Source organism: Theropithecus gelada, chromosome 4 (genome assembly GCF_003255815.1).
Source record: "Theropithecus gelada isolate Dixy chromosome 4, Tgel_1.0, whole genome shotgun sequence".
In the NCBI taxonomy this organism is placed as follows: Eukaryota; Metazoa; Chordata; class Mammalia; order Primates; family Cercopithecidae; genus Theropithecus; species Theropithecus gelada.
The window spans coordinates 78,940,333-78,956,179 of NC_037671.1; the positions used below are offsets into that span (position 1 = coordinate 78,940,333).

Here is a 15,847-nt window from a genome sequence, read left to right on the forward strand (position 1 = left end):
AGTTCTGTAATTGATCCCAGAATGGGTCTAAAATCTACACGGAGATTATACAGATTAATAGCTTCCAAATTCTACCTTTTCCAAAAAGGTAAGACTTGTCCATCCATTTCTGGCTTTCTATCATTGCTTCTACTTACTATGACTTTTCAGAGATTGCCAGCAATGTTTCTGGGATTATATTTGCACATTTTTTTCAATATCCTGCTTATTTTCTTCAGGATATTTTGGTATATTAACCAACTATGTGAGGCTCTTTCTATATAGCAGAGACTGAAAATGGATGGATAATTTTTTTTTCTTTTTTTGAGACAGAGTTTCGTTCTTGTTGCCTAGTCTGGAGCGCAATGGCGAGATCTCGGCTCACCACAACCTCTGCTTCCCAGGTTCAAGGTATTCTCTTGCTTCAGCCTTCTGTATAACTGGGATTACAGGCGTGCACCAGCACGCCCGGCTGATTTTGTATTTTTAGTAGAGACGGGGTTTCTCCATGTTGGTCGGGCTGTTCTCGAACTCCTGACCTCAGGTGATCTCCTCCTCAGCCTCCCCAAGTGTTGGGATTACAGGCGTGAGCCATCGCACCCAACCCGGATAAATTTTTAAAAAAATTATGGCCAAGTGTGATGGTAGTCACAGACCATCACAATGCCTCCCTGCACTTGGGAGGCTGAGATGGGTGCATTGCTTGAGCTAAGGAGTTTGAGAACAGCCTGGGCAACATGGCAAAACCCTGTCTCTACAAAAAATGCAACGATTAGTCAGGCATAGTGGCATGCACCTGTAGTACCAGTTACTTGGGAGTCTCAGGTGGAAGTATGGCTTGAGTTCAGGAGGTAGAAGTTACAGAGAACCAAGATTATACCACTGCACTCCAGCCTGGGTGACAGAGCCAGACCCTATCTCTCTCTCTCTCTCTCTCTCACACACACACACACACACACACACACACACGTTTGTGTCAGAGAATTTAAATGGAATTTAAATGTCTTTCTTATATAACCTGTCCTATATTTATTTATTTATTTTTAAGATTGTCGGTCTGACTACTATTCTTCATATTGGAGAAAAAAGAAAAATAGGAACTGAGAATCCTACTTTTCTTCTGTTATTTGTTAGCATAGTTTGTTGCCTGCATGATTAAATAATACCTGATGTCCAAGTAGTGGTCCTAACTTGTCACTGCTATTTTCCTTTGTAGAACATAATCTAAACTGTCATTGCTGTTTTTCTTTGTTATCTATGAGGTATGTTGTTACCTGTCCTTGGCATTATTTTATTTCGTGTATGGCTTGGTCCATTCTGTGATAGTTAGCTTTCCTGACAGTATTCATACAATTCTCAACATTCTTATGGGCTCACTCCTAAATGCACTAAAATCAGCATACACTAGTAATGTTTTATCCAGAATAAACCACCATAAAGCAGCACACAACTGATTGCATGCTGTAAGAACTGGGTTTATTGTTGATCAGAAATTTAACTTTTGCATACGCACAAAAGAAATCCATGTATAATAATTAGTTTTTAAAAATCAAAGTCTGGGCCTTACTGAGCTTGTGTAACAATGACCTCAATAATTGAATAAAAAACTCCTTGGAGGGGATTAAAATAAATAAGTAAATAAATAATGGAATAAAAAAGGCAGCTGTGCTGACTGAAAAGTCAAAGATTAGCAAAAAAAGTGACATGATGCTAATGACAAAGTTAAATAGTTCAAACTTTCATTTATGTGACAAAAATGTGAAACTTACCATCTTAAAATAAGTCATAATCTTATGGCTAATTTTATTGCTTTGTGAAAGGCTTGACTCTGAAAATGAAAAAGTTTATTCACTGTCAGATGCAGCTGATTTTAAGCCAAATGAGAAATTGTGATGCAAGAAGTATACAAATGTGTTAAATAAAATAGGATTCTTAAATACTCTAATGGTTGTAAATGTTAGTATTTAGCTAACATTTACTAAGTGCCTACAAATGTACCAGGCACCGTTCTAAGCACTGAGGATGCTGTAATGAACAAAATAGACAAAAATTCCTGTACTATGGAGTTTACATTCTAGTGGGGGTAAAGTTTGGAAAGTCAGAAAATAAACAAGATAAATAAATAGGTCAAATAGGTAAAACTGTAGGATTTTACAGATCACCACTGTCCAATGGAAATACAATGTAAGCCATATATGTAATTTTCAATTTCCTACTAGCCATAGTAAAGTGTAAAACAGGTGAAATTGCATTTTCATAAGCTTTTTATTTTTGAATAATTCTTAATTTACAAAAAATTCCAAATGTATTAAATAGTACGGAGAATTGCTGCAGACTGTTCACTCAGTTTTTCTGTTGTTAAGATCTTGCATTACTGTGATGCATTTTTCAAAACCAAGGAACCAACATTGGTACATTATCATTAACTAAACCTCAGACTTAATTTGAATTTTACTAATTTTTCCATTAATGTCATCCTCCTGTTTCAGGATCCAGTTTACGATATCACAGTGCATTTAGTTGTCATGTCTTCTTAGTCTCCTCTGGTCTGTGATGGGGTATATTAATTTTAATAATATATTTTATTTAACTCAATATAGCAAAAATATCATTTTAACCTGTAGTTTATATTTTTAAAATTATCAATGTTTATTACTTTTTCTTATTCAGTCTTCAAAATCCAGAGTGTATTTTATACTTAACAGTACATCACATTTCTTACTCAGACACTTTCATTGGAAATACTTCATCTGCATTTGCATCTCACAAAATTTACAGTTGAAAAAGTAGGTTCATATACTTAGGTTGTTCCAAGTATACTTAAAAGTCTTCCAATAAATTCATGACTAATGCAAGTTTAGAAAAAATAAAAAAAAATTACTTTAAAAAGTTTTAAAATAATCCCATTAGATATCAGTTTTCAAATTTAAATCTAAATTTAATCAATTAAGGTTAATTAATTTAAAAATTCAGTTCCCAGTTGCACTAGACATATTCAAGTGCTCAATAGTCACTGACCATCATAAGGACTTTTGGTTTTATTCCGAGCTAGAAAGGGAGCACTGAAGGGTTTTGAGCAAAGTAGTGACATAATCTGATTTAAGATGACTTTGCTATGTCAGAGAATAAATTGAGGTGAGGCAAGGGCAGAAGCAGGGAGACCAGCCAGGAGGCTACTGCACGTAACATCAGGTAAGTGATGAAGGTGCCTTGGACTAAAGTGGTGGCAGTGGAGGTGGGGAGAACTGGTAGGAGTCCAGGAATCTCTTGTGCTAGCCCTGACTCAATCTGCTTATGAATTAGATGAGGGATCTGGATGACACAAAGGTTTTGGGGCTAAAAAATTTAGGACAATGAATTTGTCTTTTTAGATTTTGTAAAAAACATATTTGGGTAGGAATATCAGGGGCTTGGTTTTGGACATTTTGAGTTCAAGATGCGTATGAGACATGTAAGTGAAGATAATAAGTAGGCAGTGGATATCTGAGTATGGAGTTGAGGAGAGCTCAGCTGGTGATAAACATTTGGGAGCCATCAACATATAGATGGTATTTAAAGATAGAAGACTGAAGGAGACTACCACACGAGAGTACAGAAAGAAGTGTTAGGGTGAGGTCGCCCAGCAACAGTATTTTCAGGAAAATGCAAGCTTTGAGATCAGGCCGCAAACAGATCAACGAGAATTGAAGGAATAATAAACTCTTTCCAGGCAAAAGCAGCATTAGATGCAATGGTGCAAAGGTAAGTGATTAGCCAACCATGGTATAGCAAGTCATTTCTGCTCTGCTGAAGCAGAAATACCAGCTAGCTGACACAGAAAGATGCATTAAGTGATTGACAAGGGCTCTCATGCTGACTGGGTGACTATCCAGAGCTGGGAATGTGAGGGTTCTAAGGACAGCTTTAGAGTTAACAAGTGACAGCTGCAGTTAGTTTCCTATACATACACAAAACCAACCCGTCCTAGCACCGAACATATGTCATAATGCTGGCACAACAGACACATCCCTTTTAGTTTTGCAGACGAGGAGTAACTGTTGCCCTGGACCACAAAGCCACTTAGCAGCAGAGCCTCGCACCCGCGAAGATTACTAGGGAGATGTTTTTACCCCTCAGGACACCTGAGCCCTTAAGTGGGGCAGGCTCGGAGGGAGGGGGGCTGATAAGGCGAGTTCAGGCAGTGCAATCATGATGGGCGCTTGAGTTCTGCGCAGAATTTTGACAAGGGGGAGGGTCCTGGCTTGAAGATAAAGCAAGGAGTCATTTAAGGATAATGGAAGGGCATAAGCGGAAGCTCAAGGATAAAAAGCACTGAAATTCTTGAGCTGGCGGCAGGGCTGAACGTAGCCCAGTTAAAGATCCTTTCTTGCCACATCCTCTCTAAGCCAGGCTGTGAGTACCGCGTGGAACGAAGGAGAAGGGTGGCGGTGAGGTCAGTAAAGAGCCGGCCCAAGGTGCATCTTTTAGGTCCGGATGCTGGGAGCAGCCGTCCCCGCCCCTATATTCCTCTCACCAGGTAGGTTTGCCCGGGAGTGGCTACCTCCCAGGCAGAAATTCGGCCTGGTTAAACTGAAAAGAGCAAGAAAGCCCGCCCACTGGCGCCCGGGGAACGCCTGCAAAGTGCCAGCACCCTACCAACCCAAGCACCTCACCGGTGCGGACGCGGCCGCGGGCTCTTCCGGGGCGGGCCTCGCCTGACGCAGGGGGAGGGGCGGCCCCGTCGCACACGAACCAATCACGACAGACGCTTCTACGTGGCTAGCATTGACCAACTGGAGACCGTGGAGATAGCGACGGGGAAATTCAAACGTGTTTGCGGAAAGGAGTTTAGGTTCCATCTTTTCATTTCCTCAGCGCCGCTTCCAGTGGGTAAGTTCTCTCCCACCGGCGCACCGGCGTACTGAGGAACTGCCGCAGCCGGTGTAGGGGCTCATTGTCAACGCCGGTCGGTGAGGGGTGGGGCGAGGTGGGGGCAGCTTGCAGCCGGATATTCGACGCGGCTAAACAAGCTGGAGGGGGAGGGGAGGCTCGGTGCCTCAGCGCGTCTGGCCGGTGGGGTGATGCTGGAGGTTTTGTTGAGGAAGTAAGAAGTGGGTGTGGCCCACGCTGGAAAGAAGGGGTGGTGGGGTACCTGCGCACAAGATCGTTTTCCAAGGACGATCTCTCTTGTTTTGCGGGTTGGAACTGGGAAAGAAAGGGGTGCCCGTGATCTGACAGTTACCTTTCAAACCTCTCTTAAAAGGTGGAGTGATACCTTGCTGCAACTTTATGACTTCTTCATTGTTAAATCCGAAGACGGGGCAGCATTGTTATCAGTCACACTGAGTTGGTGTTTGAGAGGCACAAAGATACGATTAACAGTAAGACTGCAGACACTTTATTGAACAAACACCACCACCATGCAGATAAGCAAGTGCTCAGTACCAGTACAGTAGTTTCTTAGTGTTGGATTAAGGTAGTAAATCATGATTCTGCTAGATATGCACAAGAATAAACCTGTGGATTTCTTAATTATCAGTAAAGCCCCATCATGTTCATATTTTGCTTTGAAAGCACTTGCACGGTGAAGATTTACTCACGTAAAGCAGGCGAATAAAAGAATTGTTATTCTCGTTGCCAAATTCTTTGCCTATGTCACTACCAGAATCCAAGCAATCTTTATGTGTATGTAGCTTCCAGAATCCAAGCAAACACTCCATTATATTTTTTTAAGTGACACTAAATTTGCAGATTTCTAGAGTGATTTCTAGAGTATGACGTCATTGATGTTATATTGGGGGGAAAAGTGTACTTGGCCTATGAAACCTTGCTGAATAAATTACAGAGATGTGTACCTTGTTGTTGTGCACTTAGCTCCATTAATACTAGCCTAGTAATAGCTGCGTTTAGATGTGTTCACAAAACGAATGCTTTAGTCGTCTGGGTTCTAAAAAGCTAGCACATTTTTTTTCTTTGATGCTAAATAGGAATTATGACTAGTTCAGTTTTTTTCTTAGAAATGGAGTCCGAGGATTTAAGTGGCAGAGAATTGACAATTGATTCCATAATGAACAAAGTGAGAGACATTAAAAATAAGTTTAAAAATGAAGACCTTACTGATGAACTAAGCTTGAATAAAATTTCTGCTGATACTACAGGTGAGTTTTTCTTTTCTTTTAAGTTATTAACTGTTTGTTGGGTGTCCTCTAAGGTAAAGAAGTAGTACTAATCACTTTAAAATTTACTCATGTGTTTATTGTCTTTCACCTCCACTAGAATGTAGGCTACATGAGGGCAGGGTTTTTATCTGTTATATCCACAGAACTTTGGTGTCTGGCACATGGTAGGTGGGTACTTAAACATTTATTGAACAATGATTAATGGGTGAAGGTGCCCAGAGTTTAATACTCTAGCTCTTCTAAAAGTATTAGCTCAGAAGCTTGATTCTTTACTGTATTTCAAATGGTTGGTCATTTGAATGGTGACCTTTGGATAATTTTGTTACATGTATACTAACCATTAAATAGATGAGAAATTGAAAATAAGTGGAAGAACCTGTGATCTAATCATGATGGCTGACTGTGTTCACTTTGAAAAAACCTAGAAAATGATAGTTTTGGTGTTAAGCAAAATCTTAATAGAGTATAATTGTACTTAATTATGTCACACTAACAAAGGTTGTACATCAAGGCAATTGAGTATTTTAAGTATTGAGGAAGATTCAAAGGTGCTTGAAACCATAGTTTCTTTCTAGGTGAGAATTTATATATTCACTATGCTACACTGTAATGCATGCTGGGCATCATAGGAATACTAGCATGATAAAACACAAATGTTTTATTTGTTGATTAGAGGAAGAATAGGGTCCTCAGGCACGAGGAATGTATCTGCAAAGCCACAGATGAAAATGTGTGTTTTAGACATTTCACAGACTAATTTCTTAGGAAAGCAATAGGAGGTAAAAATAGAAAAAGTCAGGCCAAATTAAATTTAAAACGACAAAGCAAAGTTATGCATGCACTATATTTTAGTAGAAAGTAGAAACAAATTTTATTTGTAAAAGTAAAGGTGTAGGCTTTGTTGAAAGTGACTGAAATTTATAGAAGGAATGATAGCTTCTCTGGAAGTCTGAATTTAATAATGCTTAGTAATAACCAAAATATCCTGAACAGAAGACTGACATTCAAGTTATCTTTTTAAAAAACTAACACTGAAGAAACTAAAAAGTACATTACACTGTGAAAATTTTGTCTGAAGATTATTCTTGCTGTTTCTGTTGGTTGGGGTTCCACAGAGAGAAACCTGACCGTCACTAGAGGTCCTATAAATTCCAAAGGTCTACACCATGGTAACTATGAGTTTGTTGGACCAAGAAATTATCAGGGCCTCTAGGAGAAATACAGGTTACTTGGAGAGAAGAAAATGATTATATCATTGGTTTATTTTTTTATTGTAAAGCTGGTTTGGTTGTTTTACAAGTAAGTATGAGGTATACAGAGATAATGTTGAATGAGTAAGGTTGTAAAGAAGATTATATTAGGACCGGAGCAGTAAGTTTAATGAATAAATCATTGAAGGGAGAATTTTCTAAGTTAATTAGTACAGGTGGTGGTGGGAGAGATTTAGTTTTCTATGGATAGGTAGGATGCTAAAATTGTAGTTATCCTGCAACAGCATAAAATTTTCTTAAAACTACATCCAATTTTTAAAGGCTACTTACAAAAAATCCCACTTATTTTCAGATTTTTTCTTTTCTTCAAAATATGTAACTTTTGGATAAAGTATACCTAGATAAAAGATAAATATACAATAAATAAGTTACATTTATATGAACTTTTACAATTTTAAAAAGTATTACAAGGACTTTAATGTACATTGATACTGTGAGTACAAATGCTTGACTATATTTTGAAGGAAAACTGCAATTTGGCATTTGTTTTATGTCTTCTCTTGTGATATATTTTGTTCCTCTTATTTAGATAACTCGGGAACTGTTAACCAAATTATGATGATGGCAAACAGCCCAGAGGACTGGTTGAGTTTGTTGCTCAAACTAGAGAAAAACAGTGTTCCTCTAAGTGATGCTCTTTTAAATAAATTGATTGGTCGTTACAGTCAAGCAATTGAAGCACTTCCCCCAGATAAATATGGCCAAAATGAGAGTTTTGCTAGAATTCAAGTGAGATTTGCTGAATTAAAAGCGTAAGTACTAGCATTTTAACTGTGTTTAACTATGTTACATAATATGTAACCACCTTGCAAAGGGAGAAAATAAAAACATGTCAGTATTGTGAGAAAATTAATATTTTTTTACCAAATACTTTTGCTTCTAATTAACAAGAGACTAATGTAAACTCTTTTCTATGCACATTTCCACAAAAGTTTACTTAAACTGTCTAAAAAGATTTTTAAAAAATAACTTACTAGTATTTAATTTTATCCACAGAAAAAAGCAATATCCCATGTCTTTTGGAAAATTGAATGAAGCATTATCAAATTTAAGTAGCTGTGTTCTTTTTCTTAAATTTTGACTCAGATCTTTTATTACAGTATTCAAGAGCCAGATGATGCACGTGACTACTTTCAAATGGCCAGAGCAAACTGCAAGAAATTTGCTTTTGTTCATATATCTTTTGCACAATTTGAACTGTCACAAGGTAATCTGAAAATGTCAAATTCAAATTTTAAGTGAAGGATAACTTACTACAACTTACATTCTAATATTAAATCATATATATGCAGTGGAAATTTGAGGCAAAAGGCATTAAGTTGATCAGATGAGAATATGAGGGGGAAAATGCCACCTAAACGTAATTGCCGAGAATATCTCTTATACTAGCTTTTCCATGTATAAAGAGTAATCCAGGGAAATGAGCATGAACATTGTCTGTGTGCTACTAGTTAGATTCAGGAAATGTCTAAAGGAAAGTAGCTGCTTCACTGAGTATTTGTAGGAAGAAGGATATCAGATATTTAAGCTCTAGCTTGAGTATCTAGAGCTTACATAAACTTTTCTTATGCTATGGTTTCATAGCACCAAAATGTACATTAAAGTGTAGCTGTGTAGCTTGGCGGTCAGGTAAACTATATGTGTGTGTGTAGCGTTAACTGGTAGTTCTTTAAAATAAGTAAACTGCTGTAGAAACTATTTCTTGTTCACTTGGTTCTTCATAGTCTGGATTTTTTTGGGTAAGACCAAGACAATCTCTTCCTAAGACATTTTTAACCTGGCCATTCTTTAGTCTTTTCTCATTTTCCGGGGCCTTTCGATAACATCCTCAGTCTGCTCTCTGGCCAGGTGTTTCCATTCTCCCACTGCCTTGTTTCTGCTACAACTGTGATCCAGTTTACTGCCAGTGATAAACATGTTAACACTATTGGAAGAATCCCCGTGATGGTTTCCATAGGAGGGATTGGTCACTGGAGAGTATTCCCCAGGATTGAGGCTGGAGAAGAGAATTATATGACTCAGAAATGATTTGAGAACCCTGAATTTTTACCCATTCAGATGATTTCTGAGTCCTAGTAATCGTCTTCTCCAATATGTCCTTTGCTCTGTCAGGTTACTTTTTAGAACTATTATCCCTTTCTTCCTTAGAAAAATGGATTCCTCCTTGCTTGTTAGAGAAAATTTGGCAAGGCTTCTTTCTCTCCATTCTACTTCAAAATTTCTTGAGGTATCGTGGCTCTCAATAACAACCATAAATTTTACATCTTTAGAACACATAAATATTGAAACTCTTACATTGAGTTATCTGTTAAAAAAGATGAACTTTATCTATACCACTTTGTCTGCAGTGTGGTGGTAATGCACTGTGATGCAGTGTGGTCAAATGCATTGCACAGTAGTGCATTGTGGTCAAATTATGATTATTTTGAGCACAGCTGATGGCTTGACTGTCAGGAAATAATGCAACATCCCTGAAATCCTATGCACGGTCTGTTGTGTGTGTATTTTTATAGGGATGGAGGACATTTCAGTTTTTACCAGATTCTTAAAGAAATCTCAGATCTCAGTACTAAGCTCTCTGATTAATTAAGCTTCTTAATTCTAATCTAAGCCTTTCTCTCTTTTGTCGTGCTAAAATACACAACACATGAAATTCTACCACTACTGAATAAATGTAGACTTAATCACTATCAAAGATATTTTTAAAAATGTATAAACTACCAGAAGCTAGAGATCATCTCCTAAGCATTTTTATACCCTAAGTGCCAAGTGCATAGCATAGTTCAGTGGCTCCCATAAATGTTGATAATATTGTGTAAGATATGTGATGTATACATTTAAAGTAAGTCAAATGCTAGGGGTAAGTTTACCAATTTGTTTGGTAATCGGTCCATACTCAGAAAGACAATTATGATAGTTCCTCCGTTATTCTGCATTCTTTTTCAGGCTGATATAGCTGAGTGTGATAGCTAAAGATTAATCTGTATTTATTACGTTTTTCCCCCAAAATTCTTTTGATGGAAGATGCTGTTTAACAAAAGATGTCATCCTTCCCTTAACTAAATGTCATTATGAATGATACTTATTACAGCATGTTGTAAGAGACTGATGCTCTTGGCACTTTTGTAATATCTAGAACACCCTCCTGTTTCTAACTGTTGTGATTGACCTTTGCTGTCCCCTCTTGGTAACTGCTTTGTTACACTTCTGTTACTTCTGAAAGTGGATGGTGGTAATAAACTAACGCACGATTACGTCAGCTCCATGTTGCAAGGAAACTATTTGGTATGCATTGTTATCAGAAGAGAGTTGATTATCTGCATAAGAAATGAGAGATTGCTTACTTGCCTATGAAATAAAGTACGTGAGCCTTGGAATAAATATTCTTTTAAAGTCTTTTTGAGTTTTTTTCCTAGGTCCTGATAAATAAATATCTGGGTGGTGGGTAAAGATTACTGCCTAAAAATGATAAGTATCTTTTGCTTTGTTAGGTAATGTCAAAAAAAGTAAACAACTTCTTCAAAAAGCTGTGGAACGTGGAGCAGTACCACTAGAAATGCTGGAAATTGCCCTACGGAATTTAAACCTCCAAAAAAAGCAGCTGCTTTCAGAGGAGGAAAAGAAGACTTTATCAGGTAACTATTAATGTATACTAATACTTTTCTGTGGTCGGTAGTACTTCAAATAAAGATTCAGGATAATATTTTATAGAAAAGTATTATTTATGTAGAATGGTTAAAATCTAAGATTAAGTTGTAAAGGAAGTTAAGACTTTGAGAAGTAAAAAAGTCTTTACGACCCTGTGCAAATTTGTCTTTTTTGCTAAATAAACTTTTGTTAACACATGAAAAACAACTCTAAGCAAGAGAATGGTTTTTTTTTTTTTTTTTGCTTTTGGAAATACAGAATGTGCTTTTACCCTGGGGAAATAGTTATATAATTTAAGAGAATTTGAAGAAGTAGTTAAAGAATTATCTTGGTAACATCTTCATGTCTGCATATCTTACTTGGGGTCAAGTATTTACTATGAGTTGACTTTTAAAATATTCTTATTTATAAGATTACTTTTTTGTACTTTTCTTATTTCTAACAAATTTAATCATCGTTTCAAAATTTTTACAGCATCTATGGTATTAACTGCCCAAGAATCATTTTCCAGTTCACTTGGGCATTTACAGAATAGGAACAACAGTTGTGATTCCAGAGGACAGACTACCAAAGCCCGGTTTTTGTATGGGTAAGGAAATGGAAACAGTTTTTAAATGTTCATCTTCTATATAAATACATCTGTGTTTTTTAATTTAATTACATGTATCTATATATATGTTTTCGTGTGTGATAATGTTTAGCAGTAGAGTAGAAATACATATTAATATTATTCTTGGAAAAATTGGGGGTATTTTCTTTCTGTTTAGAGAGAACATGCCCCCACAAGATGCAGAAATAGGTTATCGGAATTCATTGAAACAAACCAACAAAACTAAACAGGTAAGTTACTTTCAATCTGCTTGATTAAGGTGGTGATAGTTAAGTCTTAATTTCCTAGTTGGTTATTTTAATCTTTCAAAATATTTTTAGTCATGCCCATTTGGAAGAGTCCCACTTAACCTTCTAAATAGCCCAGACTGTGATGTGAAGACAGATGATTCAGTTGTACCTTGTTTTATAAAAAGGTATGTTGAGTTTTAATTTTTAAAATTTGTTGTCCATATGTGAAGATTGATGGCAGAATGGTCTTAAAGTCTTTTACTGAGTAATAGTAATTATGATTAAGTTTTTATTCAGTTTTAGAAGATACTGAGTCTCTAAATGCTGTCAGGAACAAAGGAATGAGTGGAGAAAATAACTTTGTTTTGCTTTTCACTTATTAAAAATATTCATTAAAGGAACTTTAAAAATTAGGAAAAAATATTAAGCCAACATTAAGCTTAAAAGACTGATATTTGAGGATTTCTCACTTATGGGTAGGCTGTCTGCTAAGAATCTCTTCCTGCTGTGTTCGAGAGTCTCCATAATGGGTAGAAGGAGGTCTGGAACAAATATTTGCTCCAGGTAGTTCAAGGGGAAACTTGCTGTCAGTGGGAAAGATGATGATTCTTTTGCTTCAGAGTCTAGGGCTTCAAGAAGTGGGACAGGTTAGGTACAGATGAAATACTGTTCATCACATCCAGTGTGTTCCCCTTCCCTCAATTTGCGTGTTTATTTCCTGTTAAGAAATGGAAATGTAGCATCTAGCTCAGCTAAAGGAGAATTATTTTGGTCTATTCTTAATTTTGACCACCATTTGTAATATTTATATTAGAAAAGGCTCTTTACAGTCCAGAGAATCATTTTGCAAATAAACTTTAGAAATACAACGATTGTTTTTAGTTAACATCTTTTATAATTAAATTTCTATTATATTTAGACTTGACTAAACATTGACATTAAAAGAACATTTTGGTTGTCAAGGTTAAGCTTTAAAGTCTTGTCACTATCATTCCATCTTGTTCATCTCTATTTCAAATACCTAGCTCAAGAATAAAGGAGACTTTCTCCCACTCCAAAAAATTAAAAATAAAAACAGAAAAACTCCAGCCATTTTCTTGGTTCCTATTAATGATAGACAATGCTAGGTACTGTGGAGGTCCACAGAAGTGCTATACCCTGGTTCTTATCCTTTAGCTATTTGTAATTGGAAATGTAGTTTCATTTACATACTTTGCCTTTCCCACAGTCTAACCCTAACTCCAATTGCTATTGATTAGATAATGAAGAAGTAGGCAATCACCTATCTCTTGTCACTTTTGTCATTGCCCAGAACCTAATTTTGTTAGCTGTCACCTTTGTATTGGAATTATGTCACTTTAAAAAATGTCCTTTTAAGAGTTTTTTTAAATAAAAAGTATTTATATTAAAAATCCAACTTAAGATGAGAAAATACATTGAAATTTTTTTTTTCAAATTTAATATTAAAATTATTTTGTTTCATGGGTAAAAGACAAACCTCTAGATCAGAATGCCGAGATTTGGTTGTGGCCGGATCTAAACCAAGTGGAAATGATTCCTGTGAATTGAGAAATTTAAAGGTATTTTAATTCTATGTCATTATATGAAGCAAGGGTTCCTGATCTGGGAAGATCAGGATTCATGGAGCTTTTTCTGGGGAAAGGGTTTATAAATAGTTCATATATCTCCAACAGTGTTCCTCCATACCCCAAGAGGTGTGGGACTACCAGTGGGAAGTTGGTGCAGAAGTCCTAGACTATGTTTCTCCAAGATTAAAGTGGTAGAGCAAGGATCAACAGTCTCTTAAGAGAATCATGAAGTAGTATTTATTATGCATGTGTTTAAGCAGATAGTTGGCCTGGGTTTGGGAATACATGACTGGGGGAGCTATTGTGTCTTAAGTTTTGTTTTTTGTTATGTTTAATCATATGATTCTGGTAAGACATCTTAGAAAAAGAAAAATGAGAGAGTAAATTGAGTTAGGGCAGAGGTGAGGACATAAATTATCAATCCTGACTTCCTGACATGGCAGAGTAACTGTGTGGACTTAAAGGAAATAATTTTAGTTCCTTCTACACTGTGATTTTTAGTGGTTATACTATTATTATAATTGAGTTAAACCCCTGGCATCATGCTGTGGGTCTTTTCAATTTTATGTTCTTTGTAATGCCTCCCTCTTTCATGATCTATGCTTTAAGTATTAATTTTTTTCTAATCCTGGCTGTCCTAGAGAACAGTGCATAATTGTATCAAAAAGATTGCTGTCTGGATTTAGAGTAACTACTGTCTTAAATTATACAGTTATTAATTTTGACTTGTTATTTTTGGTGATAAAATAGCCATCAAAGTAACAAATACTTAAATCTTTTTTCTTGTCATGAGGCATACTCTATGTTGAATTTAAACTTTCTAACCCTTTCCATCTTTAAATGAAATATTAGCAATTGATTAATACATCCACTGAAAGCAAATTGGCCAGATTTATGGTTATGACCCTTCCCATTCCTCTAATTAATAATTCAGGCAATTAACCTTTGCTGGGGGTTTGTGAGTCTACATGTAATTATAACAGAAAATTTTACGAGCAATCTATATATAGATAAGACTTTAGTATATTGAACAGTAAGACAAATTAGTAGTACTACTATTTATGGGACTTTATTTGATTTTTTTTTTCATGTAGTCTGTTCAAAATATTCATTGCAAGGAACCTCTGGTATCAGATGAAAAGAGTTCTGAACTTATTATTACTGATTCAGTAACCCTGAAGAATAAAACTGAATCAAGTCTTCGAGCTAAATTAGAAGGTAAGAGTGACAAAATCAGTAGACTTATATGTTTAGTTAAGAAAACCATTTGATAGCTTGAGAAAGCAGACTAGCCACCCAAGAATTATGATGTGAAACTATGTCTATGTTCTTTTATCTTGAATTTCAGTTCAGTTATATAGGATATAAGAAAAGTATTGAATCCCGTAGCAAAGGAAATTTATTTACCTAAAAGGTGCATAAAAGAAAGAGTGGAGGGAAAATGCAATGGAACTGAGTTATTTTTCTCAGTTGGCTTTCTGAAAGCGATACAGAGCTATTTTTATATGACAACTCTCATCTTTTATCAAGTGTTTGGTTTTCCACTGCATGAGTACTGTGATACATGTTCTAGGGATATGTAAGTTAATAAAACAGTGTCCCAAGTAGGTTGCAGTTCAGTGTGGGAGATACACAGGGATATATAAATATAATGCCGAATAGAATGTAGAGATTGTCATGAGAGCCGCATATATGAAATGCTATGAGAATTCAGAAGAGGGAGAAATTGAGGAACTAATTTGGTTTGGAGAAATAAGGAAATATTTTGTGATGACGGTGAAGTTCGAAGAAACTAATTCGGATTTAAATGGGGGGAAATACTAGAGTATTTCAGATGAAGAGGATAACACAGACAATGAGTAAAATCAGGAACTAGAGACTGTCTAGTTATGCTGCAGACTGTAACATGGGTAGTATGCAAATAGGAAATAAGACTAGGTGGACTTTGAATGCCGTTAGATTTTGTGTTTATTTTTAGAATGCAGGGTACCATTAAAAATATATTTAAACAGATCATAAATAATCATTAATAGGATGATCATTGCCCAGATAGAGGTTGCCAGATTGGATGTATTAATTTTTTATTCATTTTAATAGGACTGAGGAGGAACTTTGGGACCAAGTGAGGCTTGCCTTTGCCAGGGACTTTGCTGAATGCCCAATATCCCAAGAGTGCCTCAGTCCCAGTCAAACAGGGACACACACAAAAAACCATTATTTTGGTTGGGAACAGATTCTTATTCCTAGCGTTTGATGGAAAATGTTTACATTCGTATTTTCTTGGCATCTATCATAACTGGTATGATTGAGAAAATCATCTTTATCAAATATGCTCGTTAATAGCACTCTCAGTACCTAAGTT

At 36.2% G+C, this 15,847-nt stretch overlaps 1 protein-coding gene and 1 pseudogene across 2 annotated transcripts in view; one reads left to right on the forward strand and one right to left on the reverse strand.

Moving 5' to 3' along the window:
• The window catches only part of LOC112622612, a 44,023-nt pseudogene extending 39,206 nt beyond the window's left edge, over positions 1–4,817 (reverse strand).
• Positions 4,283–15,847, forward strand: part of TTK (TTK protein kinase) — a 39,636-nt gene continuing 28,071 nt past the window's right edge. The window contains exons 1-10 of one of the 2 annotated variants that reach the window (XM_025384124.1): positions 4,283–4,848; positions 5,964–6,116; positions 7,938–8,160; positions 8,509–8,615; positions 10,900–11,043; positions 11,531–11,645; positions 11,824–11,896; positions 11,987–12,081; positions 13,389–13,476; positions 14,580–14,703. In XM_025384124.1, coding sequence (XP_025239909.1) covers positions 5,978–6,116; positions 7,938–8,160; positions 8,509–8,615; positions 10,900–11,043; positions 11,531–11,645; positions 11,824–11,896; positions 11,987–12,081; positions 13,389–13,476; positions 14,580–14,703 — 1,108 coding nt within the window. In that variant the 5' untranslated portion in view covers positions 4,283–4,848; positions 5,964–5,977. The remainder of the gene's footprint in view (positions 4,849–5,963; positions 6,117–7,937; positions 8,161–8,508; positions 8,616–10,899; positions 11,044–11,530; positions 11,646–11,823; positions 11,897–11,986; positions 12,082–13,388; positions 13,477–14,579; positions 14,704–15,847) is intronic. The other variant, XM_025384123.1, reaches the window with a different exon arrangement.